Below are 22,838 nucleotides of genomic sequence, written 5' to 3' on the forward strand. Positions count from 1 at the left end.
AAAACACAAAGGCGTTGAGCTATTGTTGACCTCTTCCTTTAAAAAACTCTAGTTTAAGTCTACCGTCTAAAAACTATAATATACTGGACTTAACAGTTGTAAAATAAACTCATATTAACCTACAATACCTTGACTAATTCGAAACAAAGTTACCTAATAGTAACTATTCAGTAAGGCAAACAATAGAAGAAATTCATCGACACAATATCGTAGCACCAGAGACAATACCGAAGCTAATGGACAATGGTTGACACACTTTGTCTATGGAAATTCTGAGTTTATCGTCTTCATGCTTTACATAAGTTAAACTGGGCTGTGGTAGAGAAGGCTTTGTCCGGAAACCTACAGTTTCCTCCCACTTATGGCGAGTGACGGAGCACCGGGGTCTTTTTGGTGGGTATGCCTCGTCCTTCTGACGTGGTGAGCCCCACATAACCTACCCTGCCCCCGCGGGGTAGGTATGCGATTCAACGCATTTTTCCCCGTAAAAAAGGTATCAGTATATTGTATAAATCATAAACCTTTGAAGAGAGGTATCCACGAGGGATAGGCAGGCTGCCTAAGGCAGTAAGGCTACTTGCATTTCCTCACTGGATGGATCATACTTAGCTTTTGTGCAAAAGAGTCAGCATTTTTTTCTAAAATATGTATTAGTTAACTTAGGCTAAATAGTCCGATAAAAGTTTAGGTTACGGTTAGATTGACTTCAATGTCAAGGAAATTGTAAAGAAAAATTCAAACATTTTATACGTATTAACGTCAGCAATCTTACTCATTCTGAATTAATTTCAATCCTGCTACATTTTCTCAGAATAAAACTTCCTGGATTCCGTGAATCATACGAAATGCGGTTGAAATCGAAAATACATTGATAAAATCTTATCAATCGAGTGTCAGCGCATAAACAAGATATCCTGTAACGTCACTGATTTGAATTGCGCAAAAAAGTGGGTCATGTGTTCACAATCTGTGAAATGTCAAGTCCCAGCTTTCAATTGATATCCCGGAGTCGAAGCAAAAAGTTGACCGTCTTGCGTTTGCGCACCCGATAAGTGCCGATCGGGGCAGTAGCGCGCGGCTTGCGTTCTCGGATGGACGTGTGAACGCGCGTGGTATTTTTCAATTTTTTTCCGCGCGATAGGAATTGTGTTACAATTTCCGTGTATCGGTCTTTCAGAGCGGAGATTGTGGTGTTTTTTCCCACTGCAAATGCGGCTTACAAATAATTGTTTTACAAATTGGCAAAAGAACCCATCAGCACTTTGTTTTGTGTAGTGATCTGTGATACAACGGTGCATTCCAAACAGTGATAATGCGAAGACAAAAGTTGAACGTGGATCCCGATTTGGGGGATTTGGAAGAGATGCTGGCCAGCGTCCAGTCCCAGCTGGAGCATGAGATCGACTTGGAGAAAGATTCGAAGCTGTCCTCTTTGACAAGCGTCCATGAATCGCCGAAAATGGCTAAAAGGACGTCGTCTTTCAATAGAGGGGATACCTTAGAGTTCCGTAGAGCCCCTAGGACTCCTTTTAACAGAGTAATGAGTGAGGTGAACTCAGGAAGTCAATCTTTAAATGGCGAATTCAGGAATGGTGAATATGGAGTAATTGAGCAGTCGTTGCGAGGGTCGCAGACCAGTTTGAAGTCCGAAGAGATGGGGTCTCAGACTTCGCTGAAGTCTTTTCGGTCTGAGCCTCAACAGAGAATGTCTGTGTTGAGTCTTCCAGACAAAAGAGCATCGAATGCGACCTGGAATGGGAATGGAAGGTCCAGGACTGCAACGCTACCACGGGGATACGGGTCGACCAAAGAGAAGAACTGGGAAGAATACTGGGCTCAGTAAGTTATCACGTGTCATTTTTACTAACAATTCCTTAAATATTTTTGTTGGAAATTCGCCGCTAATACAACTTTTTAGTTGCACTTTAAGGCTGAGTTGCACCACCTAACTTTGACCGTAACTATGACGATAACCGGTATTTTTTGTATGGACTTTGACAGATTTTTGACGTTTGTTATAGTTCAAGTAAGATTGTGCAACGCCTAACGCCCGTATTCACAAACATTACTATGAGGTCTCACAGTGCGCGTGGACGCACAGACAGGCACACGAACCAATCACAGAGCTCTATTCAACGCTGTGCGTTCGCTTTGTTGCTTCACTTAAGCAAGCATCGTTTGTGAATATAGGTGTTAGTCTAATGTGCTGTCGACTGTACTTTTACACTAGACACTTCAAAACGATCATTAATCTTAATATCAATAAGTGTTGACTATACTTGAGTGAGCGATGACAGGTTCAGACCATTTTTACTCAAGAGCAGAAATAGTGAAATGCTTTAGAGAGAGTTTTACTTGTTTTTTTTGTTGAGTTCAACCAACACTAATAATGTATTTTTCACAAGAGATAGGTAACATGAGATTCGACGTCATTTTCTTGATCTTAATTTTTTTATTTAAAACATACTGCAGTCGACCAGTCAATGGTTTCATGATAGAAAAATTAAAATATTGGCAAATGCGCATTGTTTAATATAACGAAGCCAAATTAATGGCGTTTGACTAATTCTCGCTTGGCACACTTTAGAAATAAAGCCTTGTGTTTACTAATGTTTTATGTTTTTGTAAATAACAGAATTCTATGAATCTCTATCGATAAGGCTTTGTAAAATTAACCTACTTTTCTTCGAAATACTTAATTTTTCAGAGAAAGAACTCACAAAATCGTTTATAACTTTCAAAGTTTACCATAAACAAACAAACATAAACTATGTTAACATGAAAATTATTATCAGATAATTTTAATTACAGTTGTTATTACAAGTAATTAACCAATTTGCGGTAGGAAACGTAGTTTTACGTAATTAGTTATTGGCTTATTGCCACATAATAATTATGAGGATGCGTTTATACTGCAAGGATGTCGAGGAATCCTACGTTATGTTCGTGTTTACCTACATAACCTACATTAGGAATGGAGAGGAACAGTTAAATTTAATTATTGCACCTTATATTGTTTATACTCGTAATCTACAGTGATGATTTAGGCTGGATTGCACCATCTTTTTTAACAAACGTCAAAAATCCGTCAAACTCCATACAAAAAACACCGGTTATCGTTATAGTTACGGTCAAAGTTAGGTAGTGCAACTCAGCCTTGAGATGTAGACTTATTTAGCTGGAATCCACTGTGGATTAGAACTCTACTATTACACAAAAGATTTGATGGACCGACGACCTGATAAAGGTAGCAGGAAGGCGCTAGATGCAGGCCGCTGCCAACCGTGCGATGTGGAGGTCATTGGGAGAGGCCTATGTTCAGCAGTGGACGTCCTGTGGCTGAAATGATGATGATGATGAGGCTACATAATGAACAAATGAAGGTTGTTTATACTATTGATAATAACATACGTGTAAATGCCTAACTCTAGTACTTATCTAGTCCTGTAAAATTACTGAAAAAGAGGCTACCCAGTTTTTTTGCTACTACCATAAGCAGCGGAAGGGTCAATGTTACAATTACAAAACTATTAAAATAACTATTTCACAGCCACTTCACTTGTTGAAAATAAATCAATTTATAAAATGTGAAAGTGCTATTTTCTATCTACTATTAGGATTACCAATAAGTCCGGATGTCACAGTCCATTTCTATCTTTCATCTTAGCAGATATTCCAATAAACAGACACCATTTTTCAAGATTCATCATACTAATTTAGTCAGTTCACAAATCATCAGACCAATTATTACTTTCCGAAGCACGTACACCGTTAAATTCAAATTTATCACATACTTTATGATAATCACAAACCTTGCTTTCTCGAAACCATAGTTTCGCAAGCCACTCGTAATTTTTTGCCCGTATTGTGAGCCCACATCGCCCGTATGGTGCAATGGTGGCCCACCATAGACTGTGTTACATGATTGGGCTATGGTGTGGGCCGTTATTGACGTTTAATATAGTAGAACTACTTCTTTAAATGTTGCAAGGACGTATATTAACGGCAATTGGGCTGGTTTCTTTGGCAAACGTTTTATTTAAGAAGTACAGTTATTAGACAGATATTTTTGATGCAAAATAATAATAGAATTTATTACAATTACAGTTGCTATCTAAGGTCTTTTGCTTGATTATCGGTCGTTTGGTGTAGTGCTTTCGGAACGGACTACTATGCCGAGAGGTCCCGGGTTCGATTCCCGGCCGGGCAGAAATTGAAATGATGAATTTTAATTTCTGTGTCGGGTCTGGGTGTTGTTACTATGTATAATATGTATGTATTTACAAAAAAAAGTATTTATGTATGTTTATATCCGTTGTCTAGTACCCATAGTACAAGCTTTGCTTAGTTTGGGACTAGAAGCGCAGTGTATAATGTCCAAGGATTTATGTGCGATCATCGTATAATATGTAAGGTACTTTCTGTCACAAAACAAACTAAATAAATACTGGTGCTGTTACTAAGTAACAGGTACTGGTAGTAGTATAGTTAAATGGAAAAATATTTAATTAGCCTATGTATGTACTCTAGTTTATCATCAACCTTTGTCACATTCGCTGACCTTAAAAGTAATGTTTATTTATTTACTATTATGTATTTATTCACTTACATGATATGCGGTTCATATAATTGATATAATACACACGAGTTACTAGGTACAACAATCAGCGTCAAATACCTCTAGTTCGTGACAAGTCAAGTACGAGTAGTTCGCGTCAAAGTGCCCCAAAAGTTGACAACACAAAATAACTTTTTGCCTACTTTTGTATGTCACGAACTATTTGACGCTGACTGTACTATAAAAATTTCAATATTAACAGTGTACCTACCATGAGTTTACGTTAGGTGTGCTCGCTAGCGAGTACGTCAAAATTCTCTATGAAGATTTTGTTTCTTGAAAGTAACCGCTAGGGGCGCTGCACAATATGTCATACGATTAATGTCATCTTTTTTACGCAGTCGCTAGCGAGCACACCTAACGTAAACTCATGGTAAGCACACAGGACCAGGTGTCATCGTCCCTCTTCTAAGTATTTTACTTATTTGTTTAAAACGTAACTTAATTGGTTGGTAGCAAGCACAATAATTGGTGCATAAACCAATTATTTTCATTTGGGCTAACAGCTGGAATGTGCCTTGAAAAATGCACCTTCACACCTGCATAACTGTTACGCTTGTTAAATTAAAAATTACAATTAATTCCTCCTCATAATTATTATTTAAAATGCAATCGGGTCACCGTGAAAGGTTTTTAACCGACTGCAACAAAAGGAGGAGGTTCGTAATGTTTTTTTTTATATACAGTGCACTGATACCGAAATTTCTGATCCAATTTACGTGATTCTTTTTTTGTTCGACGCGGAATAGTTGCCGTTTGGTCCCATAAAAATAATTTGTTTGGCTGAGGAGTTTTTTTATTTTATGAGCATTTTTTGTTAGCTTTTACGATTTTTATGCAGAACAAAGCAGGTATTTGACTGCAATCACACCTGTGGGCTGAGTGTGAGTTAACTTCAAACGTCCTCACTAGTGAGCGCGTTTAAAAAATGTATGAAAATTTTAGTTTTTGAAAGTTTCCCGCTAGGGGCGCTGTACAATCCGTCATACATTTAATGTCATTTTTTGAGTGAGCGCGTTTGAAAAAAACTCACACTAGGCCATCTGGTGTTAAGTGAGATGCAGTCTAGGATGGTACATATCTGCCCTTTAAGTGCCTATTCACTCTCACCTTGAAGAAGCCCGGATTAAAGTGTTCGGGAAAGACAGGTAGCAGGCAGCGAATTCCAGATCCTAGCTGTTCTAATTAATCTATACTTATAATAAATCTGTAGAGAGGTCAATTCTGTACATGAAATATATTTTCAAAATAACTATCAGGGGGTGATTAGTGATCGATACTGATGCCAAAAATGCAATCAGTAAAATTTTTGTCTGTCTGTCTGTCTGTCTGTCTGTCTGTCTGTCTGTCTGTCTGTCTGTATGTTCCTTATAGAAACAAAAACTACTCGACGGATTTTAACGAAACTTGGTACAATTATTCTTGATACTCCTGGGCAGGTTATAGTATACTTAAGAATTCCCACGGGAACGGGAGTTAGCGGTAAAATCCTTTTGTATGAAAAATGTAAACCGCTTAAGTTAGACGCTTTAAATTTGGCATGCAGGTACCTTAGTAAACTTAAAGCTTAGTTACAACAGGATATTGCAAAATTCCCACGGGAACGGGAGTTAGCGGGAAAAAACATTTGTATGAAAAAATCTAAACCGCGTAAGATAGATGGGGGTAAAACGGGATCCACGCGTACGAAGTCGCGGGCGGCCGCTAGTAATTTAATATAAACAAAAGTTTCTGAGAATACGTTGTTATCAGTCTACCGATAAGAAGTTGTTAGGAGCCGGTGGTTCAATCAATATTGTTATTTACATTGTATTAAGTAGCTGGGTCGTGTAAATATGGATAACTTACCTCCGGTTTTAATTTTATTAGACCTGAATTTTAAATTAAACTCAGTTGCGATGATATTCTTGAGGTTGAATTAAGTTTTGAATCTAAACTTAACCTTTTTAGTACAAACTACGATATAACATTTTCAAATTACATGACTGGCTTAAATCTGTCCTCGGATTATTTCAATTAATTTTTGAGCGATATTCATAATACGAGTTATTTTAAATCAATCAATTAGTATAAATAAAGCATTTCTTTTTTTTATTGAGTCTAAATTGAAAGATTTTGGGCCTTTGTGAAGACACTTGTCGAACCTCTAAGAACATAAAGGGAGTCCATTATTGAATGAATAGGTATTTAGGTATTAACAATAATTAAATTAAACTCTAGAAATTAAAATTAATATTTAGGCTTCTTGCCCAAGTTATCTCTATTTTACAATTTATTACTGCTTAATAACTTTTTTATTACTGCTTTGTGAATAGACAAAAAATAATTTAGGTGCCTACTCGAACGTCTTAAAACTATGTCTACAATATTTTCAAAGCAATTAAACCTGTCGGCGACCTCTCATGCAAACGCAAAGCAATCGCCGAAACAATCGGGGGATAGTGTAAACATTATCAGATGAGCCACCAGCTGGTCATGCAGCTGCTGTTAACTCTTAGCTAACTGTTCTTATGTGAATATTAATATTACTAATGAATGAAACATGTATGAACGATGTGCGACTTGAAAATGAATGAGGAAATTTAAGAAAACATAACGCAGTCGGTAATAAGGCAGGGAACACCCTACACCGCAGTCAATTGACATACTTTTATGAGCTGTCAAACGCGTTACGCGACTCTCCCTTATACATATTTTGGGAGAATGAGGTAGGTACTATGACGTCATTAACCCACGAACTTAAATGAAATAGTTGTTTCCAAAAGTTGATCAAAATCAAAGTTCAGAGCCAATTGAAAATTTACTCTGTTTTCATGACTAGAATGAAGTGTTTTTAAGAATTAGTTATTTTGGCAACCAACTTTATCTTAAATCCTATGCCTCAATAAAAAGTTCTTTAATTACCTTAATAGCGAGAATCATATTTACATCGATACCATGCATTACTTGAATTATTATTGGGCCGTTAGGTAATTAAATTATCCGAGTTAATTCAAGAGTATTCTTGAACATTATTTGGTTCAAATAAACGCCCATAGAGACATTTGTTTCCTGTGCCCAGGGTCCAGGGTTCCGTCGTAATTAAATTGGAAAGGTCTCAATGTCCCCAAATTACCTCCACTACGACCTTTCCTTAGTAATTGAATTCATTATTCGGCAATTTTAGGGATATTAAATGGACATTGGATTTGTACCTATAGAACTTAAAGGAACATAATATTCATTAAAGTTTTTTTAACTACTTATTACGGGGAAGGTCTTGGCTTGCATCAAGTTGCATCTCAACATTCTTAACTGATGGAAAGTGATGATCAGGCAGAAATTGGAATTGAACCTCTGGAATCCTCAATCACAGAGGAACTGGCTATCTTCTTACCTCCAACTACCGAAACACAACAATGCTGTTAACAATGTCGTTATGGCGACAGTTAAGTACTTAGATACTTCTTACTTAATGATTCCCATTGAAAATTATTTACTTTTCCTTTCTAATCTCGCTATTATTTTGAATTGTCTCTCATCTTGAATGCCTTCGCCCCCGTCTCTTTTTTTTGGCTCTTATCATTTGTCAAAGTCTGTGTTATGTAACGGATTATCTCCTTTATTTGTATTGATGAAGTAACTCATACTTGTATTGAGGTTAATCTCAATTATGAATCAGCTGAGAGCATCCTGAGACATCCTTTTAAAGACAGTGTATATTGAAAAATAGTTGGCAACTGTTTAAAAAGTTAGCCAATAGACATACGCCCGTATTCACAAACGATGCTTGCTTAAGTGAAGCAGCAAATCGAACGCAGACCGTTGAATAGAGCTCTGTGATTGGTTCGTGTGTCACCCTGTGCGTCCACGCGCACTATGTGACCTCATAGTATTGTTTGTGAATACTTTTACTTCAAAATTGGAATTTCCTCAATAAGATCTATCGTTTTAGCGATCACCAGTTGGCGCTATTGTAGAGTAAGGCTCTCTTGTTTGTGTGGCCAAGACAGTGACGCCAACTGAAGGTACTGTCACTCGCTAGTGGTGCCAACTGTTAAGTAAAAACTATGGCCCTCATTAGCAACTTCTTCTTCTTTTTGTGTCGACAACAAACCTACACAGTGTCAGCCCAAAACTCCGCCACAAGAGTGGCGTTGTTAGTAGCACTCATCAAATCCTGAGTGCAGTTGCTTGGGCACTCAGGGCACGACATCAACATTAGCAACTGTTTTAAATAAATTAACCAATAGCTCTACTGGTTCGAAATTCGAATTTCCACAGGCACATGACCCAATTCGAGGATGCGTCGCCCCCGTACTATGACACCGTCTGGTCCGCTCGTCGCGCGACCTTCTCAGGCAATCCGGCCCACGTCCGCTCTCAAACTAATGCTGTTGCATAACCGGGGTAGAGGTGGTTATATCGACCGGTTGAGTGTATCGTAGTACTGAAAATCGATATTTATTTATTACATGAAATTAACACATAGTAATACTTCTGGCATTGTTCACTGATCTGTGAGTCTAGACAAGTGGCACTTTTTGATCAAATCGAAAATCGAATCCGTTGTCAACAAGGTCTTTCGACCATTTATCGACATGAAAACTGTCGCATTTTGCAACTTTTCTAGGGGGCTGATAGACTGCCCGTTTTCACCATCAATCCCTAATTTTTAAGGGATCCCTATGGTAACACATAACAGGAATTTTGTTGTCGTAGGGGTCACTTAAAAATTAGGGATCGATGGTGAAAACGGGCATTAGTTCTACTGCAAGCAAACAATCTGACCCAAAAAAAACTACTTATAAAACTAGGCGGTATGGTATTTAAATGGTATCACACGTATATGACATTATTTACTTAGGTACGTTCATCAATTTATCTATGAAAATATTACAGAAGACTAAACGGCTTTGACAGCAGGACCGGTCGTTGTGGGAATATTTGAGTGGACGTCATTTGGTAAAACGAAAAAACGAAGAAACTTTAAAGAATGACTTCTTCTTATTCGTTACGCTCTTGGCGGAGCGGTCGTGGTCACGTTGAGGCGTTGTTCACATCGGTTGTAGAGGCGGATACAACTCTCCGCACGATCTCCCGCCATCTCTCTCTATTGGCAGACTGTCTGGTGCAGTCACATAAGCTGTTAAAAAAAAGGCGTTACAAAGAATGACTGGCATTGTATAAAATATAGGCACCTTGCAAATCGAGGCTACAGGAAAACCTAAAGGAGTTACATGCCAAATGTTAATAAATAAAGTTTCCTTCCTCACAGTATAATAGTCGATTATGTTTGAAATACGTTAACTTATAATTGATTGTATAAAAAGGTAACATATTTTTCATTGGAAAATGGTATTTATTTGTTAAAATTATAAAATGCAATGTTAAAAGTATTTATTAGTAAGAATACTCGATTAGTGTTAATTATTGCCTCAAAAATCTAAATGGTATAATATAAATTAAAATGAATTAAGTGGATTATTAATTAAATAAAACGAATTTATTACCGAAAAATGATTTTATTAGTAATATAACTTTTGCCCGCGACTTTGCCTGGGTGGATTTCAATCTAAGAGTCTCCAGCGACTTGGCCCACTTTTGGCTTGGTCCTCGGGCCAAACCCCGGTTTCAATTTTAATTTCTTTTCCCGGCAACTGGGCCCACCATTAATGTTTTATTAAACACCAAATAAACTAAAATCTACTCTAGAATCTTAGAGGCCCAGTTGCCGTATTATGTAGATAGACAATACTTTTTCTAATATTATCTGATGAAGTGCAAAAATGACAGATGGCGCATGATGGGGCTGTCAATCGTAGGCGTAGGGAGCGTGGGCCGGCCCTTTACGTCATTACGTCACGTCCGCTGATGTAATGCGGGTCGAACCAGCAACATTACTCCTGCAATAATAAGATCGTCTACTTAGTAAAAATACTTAATCTTACGCCCGTCTTCACAAACATTACACACGAACCAATCGCATAGATCTATTGATCGCTGTGCGTTCGATTTTCTGCTTCACTTAAGTATCGTTTATGAATACGGGTAATAAATTGGCCTGGGTATTAATTTGAAGTCTTTAAATAGACTTCGGACGCAGGTCGACCGTAGTAAGGACAATCTGTTCACGGGATTCTTGGATGGCTCAAACTTAGAGTGCAAGTGTGGTTATGTTCCCCAGTCGATAAAGCACATGATGTCGTGCCCTGGTTTCTACTTGTATATGTATATGTGTTTGTATGAAATACCGTCAGAAAACGTGACAACAAGTCGTCTACTGCTGCTGCGTGGAATCGGCTAGATTAATCAAGGCAGGGTTATCTGAACTTCAGGAAAACCGGGATCGCCTCGGAATATTTCCAACACTTACACAGCCTGATCTGTATGTATCCAATACCTGGACGACATATTATTTGAAAGTAATAGATCTGATATCACAGTAGTGATTCTACCAGTCACCATGTTTCTTATGGTAATGTCTTAACCTTGGTTGTCGATAAACAAAATTGAACTCTCTTCGAAGGTAGTTAAGGTGATGTAAATGTAACCAAGGTTACTGGAGTAAATGGATAAGAAATTGACGAGCTGATTATTTTCCGGCACATAATTGATGGGTCGATTTTTAGGACTGAATTTAGGTCAGTGAAACAGCTATCTAAATATTTTATCGTTTAACATACAAAGGATCTATAGGAATAAAGTTTTTGTAGATCGGACTTAGGCAGTTTACAGTTGTCCTTGTATACGCCTTGGCCATGACCAGATCTTAGCCTACCTCCCCTATCCTTTAAATACTTCATTTGCCTCTGGTAATTTTAGAGAGTTGTCTCCTGCCGAGTAGCAATGCCGTACGTTACTAGCCTGTTATACGCCTGGTGTAAGTTTCTATACGCCCTTGTCTTTATCCAGTCAGGTCTTTTCTGCGCCCCTACAATCTGTGCCCTATAAATGGGCACAGTCTTGAATGCTGACCACAATTTCTAACAATTCCCATTGTTTGTCCACAGCGAGCAATCCATAAGCAGCGCGCGCGCATCCGTCATGGTGTACGACGACAACGTGAAGCGCTGGATTCCCTCGGGCTCGAGCGCAGGCGTGTCCAAGGTGCACATCTACCACCACACGCAGCACAACACCTTCCGCGTGGTGGGCAGGAAGCTCAACGACCATGAGGTCAGTATCTTCAAGTTTAAGAGCACTTTAGTAGCTAGACTCTAGGACCTTCAAGTAGCTTAGTCTAAGACTATCTTGGCACCTTTGAAACGAGGCAGCCAGCCAAATGAAATGGGAAAAGGCACAGAAGAAGAAGACTCAAGCAGCTAAGTATCCACAACACCTTCCGCGTGGTGGACAGGAAGCTCAACGACCATGAGGTCAGTATCCTCAAGTTTAAGGGTACAAGTAGCTTAGTCTAAGACTGTCTTGGCACCTTTAAAACGAAGGAGGCAGACTCCAAATGAAATGGGAAAAGGCACAGAAGAAGAGGTACCAAGCAGCTAAGTATCCACAACACCGAGGTACACCTTAGAACGGGGAAGGCAGACACAGAAGAAGGCTCAAGTAGCTGTCTTCGCTCAAGGATAATCTAACGATCTTATAACCGCTGGATCTGTGTGCTTTTGGGCGGAGGTGCGACAGTCTGACCCAGTAAAGGGGGGGCAGTCTGGCCCAAGGAAGCATCTAAGATTTATACAGAGTCCCCCGCTCTTAGACACTTCTAAACCAAACTTAAGGTAGGCTCATTGCTGGATCCCCTCAGCAGAGCTAATCCGTAACTCTGTTCACGTAGTTTCGGGTCTATCTGTCACTGTCGCTCATGCTGGCATCTCGCTTTGGGTGAGAGGGATAGCAACATTCGAAACTTCGGCTAACCCTGAGCTCTCAAGTGCCTGAAGTCCCGCTGACGTGTGACGTCAAGCTCCACTAGCCCCGTCATGGTGTACGACGACAACGTGAAGCGCTGGATCCCGTCGAGCTCGAGCGCAGGCGTGTCCAAGGTGCACATCTACCACCACACGCAGCACAACACCTTCCGCGTGGTCGGCAGGAAGCTCAACGACCATGAGGTCAGTATTCTCAAGTTTTAGGGCCCTCAAGTAGCTTAGTCTAAGACTGTCTTGGCACCTTTAAAACGAGGGAAACAGACCCCAAATGAAATGGGAAAAGGCACAGAAGAAGAAGAAGACTCAAACAGCTAAGTAGCCCAGGAAAAGGGGGCCAGTCTGACCCAATAGAGCATCTAAGATACACAGAGCCTCCGCTCTTAGACACTTAAGAATGAAACATTAGGTAGGCTTATGGCTGGATCCCCTTGGCAGGGCTTCTTCGCAACTCTGTTCACGTAGTTTCTGGTCTTTCTATCACCGTCGCTCATGCTGGCATCTCGCTTTGGGTGAGAGGGATGGCAACATTCGAAACTTCGGCTAACGTTTTGGGAGTAACCCCGCTAAGCTCACAAGTGCCTGAAGTCCCGCTGACGTGTGACGTCAAGCTCCACTAGCCCGTCATGGTGTACGACGACAACGTGAAGCGCTGGATTCCCTCGGGCTCGAGCGCGGGCGTGTCCAAGGTGCACATCTACCACCACACGCAGCACAACACCTTCCGCGTGGTGGGCAGGAAGCTCAACGACCATGAGGTCAGTATCCTCAAGTTTAAGAGCACTTTAGTAGCTAGACTATCTTAGTATCTATAAACCTTTCAAATGAAATGGAAAAAGGCACAGAAGAGGAAGACTCAAGCAGCTAAGAGCTCTTACACACGAGCAGCACATTGACGACAGCAAAGGCGACCGCAGTCGCCGTCACTTGTCGGCAGCTAGCCGTCGACGTGCCCGCAGCAAGCTGTCGACACGTCGACGGCAGACGTCGACGAGTCGACAGCTTGCTGCGGCGACCGTGTCGGCGTACGTCTTTGTACAGGAGCCAGCCAGTTGAAAATGGATTTCATTGAAGAAACACTGTTGATGCATTTACTCCGTCGTCGTCGACGAAAGAGAAAGAACCGGTCATTGTGGGTTTAAGAAATGTTATTGAATAGAGAACGAGACTACACACACCGACGCCCATGCTCTATTTTTTAATGTTTTATTATGGTAGCCTTCTAAATTCGAGTTCCATATTATTTCATTGTTTTTGACAGCACTAATTTTTTAGCAATTCCAAATCAATTTGTTCGGAACTCATTAGGTGTGCGTGTAAGCTCCTGGACTACTGACAGTTGACCTTCAAAATGGCGGAGGCGGCTAGCTGTCGCCACCTGCCGGCGGCAGCCGCGAACGCGTCGACAGCACGTCGGCAGCATGTCGACAGCTAGCCGTCGCCTTCTGACGTCGACTGCAGTTACATGCGTCGACAGCAAAATGCTGTTCGTGTGTAAGAACCCTAAGTATCCACAACACCTTCCGCGTGGTGGGCAGGAAGCTCAACGACCATGAGGTCAGTATCGTTGAGTTGTGGCACTCAAATACCTGAGTATCTTTCTTCTATCAAGAAACAGGCGTACCCTTTCTGAGCAGCTGCCTGCCTATGTATCTACCTGTAGATACATAGGCAGCTTTAGGCAGCTCCTGGTAGCTTTTAGGGTAGGTACCTCAGGTGGCTCATAAAAACCAGGAGCCAGAGGGGCAGTCTGTCCCAGGGAGGGTCAAATAAGTTTTTTGGCAGGATCCTTCGCGCTTTGACATTTAGGACGAAAGGTAGATGTAGGGACGTACCATTTCCAGATGAGCAGCGGCCCTAAATATTTACCCCTTGTAATCCCCTGGCCTGGATTTGCTCGTAACTGAGTAGATTTCTACGATAGTAGAGCGGGTGGTGTAATGTGACGCAACAGAGCTCCCTCATCCCTGAAGTCTCGCTGCCGTGTGACGTCAAGCTCCACTAGCCCCGTCATGGTGTACGACGACAACGTGAAGCGCTGGATCCCGTCGGGCTCCAGCGCGGGCGTGTCCAAGGTGCACATCTACCACCACACGCAGCACAACACCTTCCGCGTGGTCGGCAGGAAGCTCAACGACCATGAGGTCAGTATCCTCAAGTTTAAGAGCACTTTAGTAGCTAGACTATCTTAGTACCTATAAACCTTCCAAATGAAATGGAAAAAGGCACAGAAGAAGAAGACTCAAGCAGCAAAGTATCCACAACACCTTCCGCGTGGTGGGCAGGAAGCTCAACGACCATGAGGTCAGTATCCTCAAGTTTAAGAGCACTTTAGTAGCTAGACTATCTTAGTACCTATAAACCTTCCAAATGAAATGGAAAAAGGCACAGAAGAAGAAGACTCAAGCAGCTAAGTATCCACAACACCTTCCGCGTGGTGGGCAGGAAGCTCAACGATCATGAGGTCAGTATCCTCAAGTTCAAGGGTACAAGTAGCTTAGTCTAAGACTGTCTTGGCACCTTTAAAACGATGGAGGCAGACTCCAAATGAAATGGGAAAAGGCACAGAAGAAGAAGAAGACTCAAACAGCTAAGTAGCCCAGGAAAAGGGGGCCAGTCTGGCCCAAGGAAGCATCTAAGATTTAGACAGAGTCCCCCGCTCTTGGACACATAAGAATGAAACATTAGGCAGGCTCATAGCTGGATCCCCTTGGCAGGGCTTCTTCGCAACTCTGTTCACGTACTTTCGGGTCTATCTGTCACTGTCGCTCATGCTGGCATCTCGCTTTGGGTGAGCGAGATGGCAACATTCGGAACTTTGGCTAACGTTTTGAGAGTTACTCCGCTCAGCTCTCTTAAGTGCCTGTAGTCTCGCTGACGACAAGCTCCACTAGCCCCGTCATGGTGTGCGACGACAACGTGAAGCGCTGGATCCCGTCGGGCTTCAGCGCGGACGTGTCCAAGGTGCACATCTACCACCACACGCAGCACAACACCTTCTGCGTGGTGGGCAGGAAGCTCAACGACCATGAGGTCAGTATCCTCAAGTTTAAGAGGACTTTAGTAGCTAGACTATCTTAGTACCTATAAACCTTTCAAATGAAATGGGAAAAGGCACAGAAGAAGAAGACTCAAGCAGCTAAGTATCCATATACTCAAGTATAAGGGCCCATTTTGTTACGGCACTCAAGTAGCTAGAGTCTAGACGGTCTTGACGCCTTAGAACGGGGAAGGCAGACACAGAAGAAGACTCTGGATCTATGGACTTTTGGGCCATGGTAAGGGCGGGACAGTCTTGCTCGGAAAAGGGGCAGTCTGGCTCAGGAAAAGGCCGAATATTCTGGCTCTGGAAAGGGGCAGCCTGGCTCAGGAAAGGGTAGACTGGCTCAGAGGAGGAACTAAGACTTTTAGGCCTAGTCCTCTGCTCTTAGACACTTAAGAATGAAACGTTAGGTAGGTTCATGGCTGGATCCTCTCGCCAGGGTTACTCCGTAACTGTTCACGTGGTTTCGGGTCTATCTGTCACTGTCGCTCATGCTGGAATCTCGCTTTGGGTGAGAGGGATAGCAACAATCGAAACTTCGGCTAACGCTGAGCTCTCAAGTGCCTGAAGTCCCGCTGACGTGTGACGTCAAGCTCCACTAGCCCCGTCATGGTGTACGACGACAACGTGAAGCGCTGGATTCCCTCGGGCTCGAGCGCAGGCGTGTCCAAGGTGCACATCTACCACCACACGCAGCACAACACCTTCCGCGTGGTGGGCAGGAAGCTCAACGACCATGAGGTCAGTATCTTCAAGTTTAAGAGCACTTTAGTAGCTAGACTATCTTAGTACCTACCTATAAAACGAGGGAGGCAGAACCCAAATGAAATGGGAAAAGGCACAGAAGAAGAAGACTCAAGCAGCAAAGTATCCACAACACCTTCCGCGTGGTGGGCAGGAAGCTCAACGACCATGAGGTCAGTATCCTCAAGTTTAAGGGTACAAGTAGCTTAGTCTAAGACTATCTTAGTACTTATAAAACGAGGGAGGCAGAACCCAAATGAAATGGGAAAAGGCACAGAAGAAGAAGACTCAATCAGCTAAGTATCCACAACACCTTCCGCGTGGTGGGCAGGAAGCTCAACGACCATGAGGTCAGTATCCTCAAGTTTAAGAGCACTTTAGTAGCTAGACTCTAGGACCCTCAAGTAGCTTAGTCTAAGACTATCTTAGTACCTATAAAACGAGGGAGGCAGAACCCAAATGAAATGGGAAAAGGCACAGAAGAAGAAGACTCAATCAGCTAAGTATCCACAACACCTTCCGCGTGGTCGGCAGGAAGCTTAACGACCATGAGGTCAGTATCCTCAAGTTTAAGAGCACTTTAGTAGCTAGATTATCTTAGTATCTATAAAACGAGGGAGGCAGACTACAAATGAAATGGGAAAAGGCACAGAAGAAGAAGAAGACTCAAGCAGCTAAGTAGTCCAGGAAAAGGGGGCCAGTCTGACCCAAGGGAGCATCTAAGATTTAGACAGAGTCCCCCGCTCTTAGACACTTAAGAATGAAACAAGGTATGGATCCCCTCGGCCGGGCTACTCCTTAACTCTGTTCACGTAGTTTCGGGTCTATCTGTCACTGTCGCTCATGCTGGCATCTCGCTTTGAGCGAGAGGGGTAACATTCGAAACTTCGGCTAACGTTTTGAGAGTAACCCCGCTGAGCTCTCAAGTGCTTGTAGTCTCGCTGCCGTGTGACGTCAAGCTCCACTAGCCCGTCATGGTGTACGACGACAACGTGAAGCGCTGGATCCCGTCGGGTTCCAGCGCGGGCGTGTCCAAGGTGCACATCTACCACCACACGCAGCACAACACCTTCCGCGTGGTCGGCAGGAAGCTCAACGACCATGAGGTCAGTATCCTCAAGTTTAAGAGCACTTTAGTAGCTAGACTATCTTAGTACCTATAAACCTTCCAAATGAAATGGAAAAAGGCACAGAAGAAGAAGACTCAAGCAGCAAAGTATCCACAACACCTTCCGCGTGGTGGGCAGGAAGCTCAACAACCATGAGGTCAGTATCTTCTTTATTAACATACCTTCACGCGCTTTTCTGCCCTAAACATGACAACAACTTGAAGCACTGGATCTATGGACTTTTGGGTCATGGTAAGGGCGGGACAGTCTGGCTCAGGAAAGGGGCAGTCTGGCTCAGGAAAGGGTAGACTGGCTCAGAGGAACTAAGACTTTTAGGCCGAATTTTCCGCTCTTCGACACATAAGAATGAAACATTAATTAGGCTCATGGCTGGATCCCCTCGCCAGGGTTACTCCGTAACTGTTCACGTGGTTTCGGTTCTATCTGTCACTGTCGCTCATGCTGTCATCTCGCTTTGGGTGAGCAAGATGGCAACATTCGAAACTTTGGCTAACGTTTTGGGAGTAACCCCGCTAAGCTCTCAAGTGCCTGTAGTCTCGCTGACGTGTGACGTCAAGCTCCACTAGCCCCGTCATGGTGTACGACGACAACGTGAAGCGCTGGATTCCCTCGGGCTCGAGCGCGGGCGTGTCCAAGGTGCACATCTACCACCACACGCAGCACAACACCTTCCGCGTGGTGGGCAGGAAGCTCAACGACCATGAGGTCAGTATTCTCAAGTTTAAGAGCACTTTAGTAGCTAGACTATCTTAGTACCTATAAAACGAGGGAACCAGACCCCAAATGAAATTGGAAAAGGCACGAAAGAAGAAGAAGACTCAAGCAGCTAAGTATCCACAACACCGAGGTACACCTTAGAACGGGGAAGGCAGACACAGAAGAAGGCTCAAGTCGCCAAGTAGCTGTCTTTGCTCAAGGATAATCTAACAATCTTATGACCGCTGGATCAGTGTGCTTTTGGGCGGAGGTGCGACAGTCTGACCCAGTAAAGGGGGGGGCAGTCTGGCCCAAGGAAGCATCTAAGATACACAGAGCCTCCGCTCTTAGACACTTAAGAATGAAACATTAGGTAGGCTTATGGCTGGATCCCCTTGGCAGGGCTTCTTCGCAACTCTGTTCACGTAGTTTCGGGTCTATCTGTCACTGTCGCTCATGCTGGCATCTCGCTTTGAGCGAGAGGGGTAACATTCGAAACTTCGGCTAACGCTGAGCTCTCAAGTGCATGTAGTCTCGCTGCCGTGTGACGTCAAGCTCCACTAGCCCCGTCATGGTGTACGACGACAACGTGAAGCGCTGGATTCCCTCGGGCTCCAGCGCAGGCGTGTCCAAGGTGCACATCTACCACCACACGCAGCACAACACCTTCCGCGTGGTGGGCAGGAAGCTCAACGACCATGAGGTCAGTATCCTCAAGTTTAAGAGCACTTTAGTAGCTAGACTATCTTAGTACCTATAAACCTTCCAAATGAAATGGAAAAAGGCACAGAAGAAGAAGACTCAAGCAGAAAAGTATCCACAACACCTTCCGCGTGGTGGGCAGGAAGCTCAACGACCATGAGGTCAGTATCCTCAAGTTTAAGGGTACAAGTAGCTTAGTCTAAGACTGTCTTGGCACCTTTAAAACGAGGGAGGCAGACTCCAAATGAAATGGGAAAAGGCACAGAAGAAGAAGACTCAAGCAGCAAAGTATCCACAACACCTTCCGCGTGGTGGGCAGGAAGCTCAACGACCATGAGGTCAGTATCGTTGAGTTGTGGCACTCAAATACCTTAGTATCTTTCTTCTATCAAGAAACAGGCGTACCCTTTCTGAGCAGCTGCCTGCCTATGTATCTACACCTGTAGATACATAGGCAGCTTTAGGCAGCTCCTGGTAGCTTTTAGGGTAGGTACCCCAGGTGGTTCATAAAAACCAGGAGCCAGAGGGGCAGTCTGTCCCAGGGAGGGTTAAATAAGTTTTTTGGCAGGATCCTTCGCGCTTTGACATTTAGGACGAAAGGTTGATGTAGGGACGTACCATTTCCAGATGAGCAGCGGCCCTAAATATGTACCCCTTGTAAACCCCTGGCCAGGATTTGCTCGTAACTGAGTAGATTTCTACGATACTAGAGCGGGTGGTGTAATGTGACGTAACAGAGCTCCCTCATCCCTGAAGTCTCGCTGCCGTGTGACGTCAAGCTCCACTAGCCCCGTCATGGTGTACGACGACAACGTGAAGCGCTGGATTCCGTCGGGCTTCAGCGCGGACGTGTCCAAGGTGCACATCTACCACCACACGCAGCACAACACCTTCCGCGTGGTGGGCAGGAAGCTCAACGACCATGAGGTCAGTATCTTTATAAACACATCCTCACGCGCTGTTCTGCCCAAAACGTGACAACAACTTGAAGCGCTGGATCTATGGACTTTTGGGCCATGGTAAGGGCGGGACAGTCTGGCTCAGGAAAGGGGCAATCTGGCTCAGGAAAGGGCGGGATAGTCTGGCTCTGGAAAGGGGCAGTCTGGCTCACTAAAGGGTAGACTGGCTCAGAGGAGGAACTAAGACTTTTAGGCCGAGTTTTCCGCTCTTAGATACTTAGGTAAGAATGAACAATAAGGTAGGCTCATGGCTGGATCCCCTCAGCAGTGCTAATCCGTAACTCTGTTCACGTAGTTTCGGGTCTATCTGTCACTGTCGCTCATGCTGGCATCTCGCTTTGGGTGAGAGGGATAGCAACATTCGAAACGTCTTCTAACGTTTTGGGAGCATTACAGAAGGTAATGCATTTGAGAGCTCAGCGGGATTACTTTAAACTGAACTGAATTGAACTGTTCGTTCTTTTGTATGCCGAGTTTTGTGAAACGAATAAGATTGAATTTCGCATAATATTCAGATCATATTTCCAGCTAAATCATCCTTTTATCAAATTCCAGGTGGTGATAAACTGCGGCATCGTCCGCGGTCTCAAGTACAACCAGGCGACGGCGACGTTCCATCAATGGCGGGACGCGAGGCATGTCTACGGACTGAACTTCTCGTGTCGCGAGGACGCAGACAGTTTCGCGCGAGCCATGATGCACACGCTGGAGGTAATATCCTCGTTTTTGCACCGAAAAATAGTTTATTCCTGGTCTTTGCCCGAGGCCTGTGAGGCAGCAAAGTTCTAAAATGGAGGCAAGGGAGGCGTAGGACGTCTACCCACAAAGTGAACATGACTATAACATTGCAGAAAGGCGTTAGATGCTGCCGCTTCTAACCAACGAATCAGAAAATGGGCGAGGCTTGTCTTCAGTAGTAGACGTCCTGCGGCCGAAATGATGATGATGATGATGATACCTTTTTATTTACCTCGTGTCTCAACAACAGTGTCAACAATCAGAGATCAACTATTTGACCCAGTTTTGGGTAAAAGAACTTCTCGTAGCTCTTACTTAAACTTATCATGGCCCATACTTATGGTGACCTACCTAAAATGACTATTTTTTCTTACACATACTTAATCAGGCACATCTCTATTACCACCTAGACAAGTTGTTCTCAATATAGGTACATTATGTCAGCTGTGTTGCTAACAGCCCATTGTGGCAGCTGTTTTGGTTTCTTGACTACCATCTTCATATTCATTCTTTTCTCTTCCAGATCCTAGCCAACAAACCGAGCGGCAATTCCGCGCCGCCGCCGCCGCAGCCGCCGAACCCTCCCGTGCCGTATAACGGGCACAACAACGCACACTCCTACGACGAGGACATGGGGTATAGGTAACTAGAGATTAGACACGTTGTTCCAAACCAACACATGTCAGGCCTCCGTCACTCGCCTATGCCGGCCGAGATAATTACCTACAGCGCGCGACAACTTCAAGTTGCAAATCAGTCAGGACCGCCACGCGCCTGTGAACACACGCGTATTTCTATACACGCTCGGTCGATCATCGTCGCCATCAACGTTTATTGTTCCAACAGCACTGTTATTCTTCTTTAATGAAAAATCGTAATATTTAGGAATAATATTGACTGTAGTAATTTAAATAATTAAAACATCTACACTTTTTAAATAATTTTGAAATACTTATGACAAAACACTGTAGCAAAAAAATTATTGTAGCTAATAAAAACAATAACTTTACTTCACCGTGACTATTTTCCGACACTACACCTTTTAAAACTGTTTGTCCAATTTCGAATTATCGCAACACTGAAGTTTATTAATTAGGACTTTAGAGATGGTACGATTATACAAACACCACTAGATTAAAGTTTACCAATCGTAAATACAATAAATGCTTCTTAAAATTAAGTTTTATTTAAATTACTTTGCTTATACAGAATTGATCTACGTCACAGCTCAAGCCCTGACGCTTGAGCTGTGACGTAGATCAATTCTGAACACAAAAAAAATTGCGCTCTTGTGAGCGTAGCAGTAAGGTGCGATTTCGGAACGAACGATTAAGGAGTAAACGAACCAATTCATATAAAAAACCATAGATGGCGCTACACATTACGTCCGTGCTGCTTGTACGGCCATTTACTACTGCGCGTGTAAATGCAAACTAAATACCAACAACGTCTCTGACTTTTTCCCCAACACACGTTTAAGGACGTAGCACACTTATCAACCCGGAAAGGGATCGTAACCGTATCAACTCGAGGCGGTCAGTATTCTTTGTATGAAACTCCTACTGCATCCCACACTTAGGCTGGGTTGCACATGGGGTATAGGTAACTAGAGATTAGTAAACATTTAGGGCCTATGTACACCTCTTTCTTTTGAGATGCTGCCGACGCGTCTTAGCGCTCTTAGGCCGGCAATACACGGACAGCTCGAGCAGTTAGTCAGTGATTAACATACACGGACCGCTCCTGCAGTCAAGAGACAACAGCTCGAAGCTGCCAGTGATAACTGCTCGAGCAGTTGGTATTAACTGCTCAACAAATCACAAGCGCGCGCGCCGTGGAATGAAGAAAGTGGGCGGAGGTAACTGCGCGAGAGCTGTCGACAGCTCGAGCAGTCAGTGTATGGCTGGCGACTGCTTGACCGCACGATGAAAATTCACCGTGCTGTCGACCGCCCGAATCAGTTGCAACTGCTCGAGCGGTTCGTGTATGTGCGTCCATAGAACTCTGCAGTTCACTGTGCAGTCGCAGCTTGAAGCTGTCGACCCTGACTACTTCAAGCGGTCCGTGTATTGCCGGCCTTAGGCCCGGTTTCCACCAAAGCAGAGCGGAGCAGGCAGAGAAGTGCAAGTGCAAGCGCATCGAGAGTGTCTAAAAGACTTTGTGTGCATGGACCCTTCCCTACACACCATAAATTACCTATTTGTATGTCAAAATACATTTGTGAAGAAGCTTCTGGATGGCCTTTGGATCATTTCGTAGCCAAACCTAGCAGGATCAGTCATTATGTTTCTTATGCATAACAATGCAAGGCAAGGTATTTGACCGCAATCGAACCTGATGTTA

General features: G+C 43.3%; 1 protein-coding gene across 1 annotated transcript in view; it reads left to right on the plus strand.

Annotated features, from left to right (window-relative positions):
- Positions 1-935: 935 nt before the first annotated feature.
- LOC135084363 (protein enabled) overlaps positions 936-22,838 on the plus strand; it is a 44,633-nt gene continuing 22,730 nt past the window's right edge. The window contains exons 1-4 of the mRNA XM_063979141.1: positions 936-1,839; positions 11,611-11,776; positions 20,313-20,468; positions 21,019-21,137. Coding sequence (XP_063835211.1) covers positions 1,313-1,839; positions 11,611-11,776; positions 20,313-20,468; positions 21,019-21,137 — 968 coding nt within the window. The 5' untranslated portion in view covers positions 936-1,312. The remainder of the gene's footprint in view (positions 1,840-11,610; positions 11,777-20,312; positions 20,469-21,018; positions 21,138-22,838) is intronic.

The sequence above is a fragment of the Ostrinia nubilalis genome, chromosome 26, assembly GCF_963855985.1.
Source record: "Ostrinia nubilalis chromosome 26, ilOstNubi1.1, whole genome shotgun sequence".
NCBI classification, from domain to species: domain Eukaryota; kingdom Metazoa; phylum Arthropoda; class Insecta; order Lepidoptera; family Crambidae; genus Ostrinia; species Ostrinia nubilalis.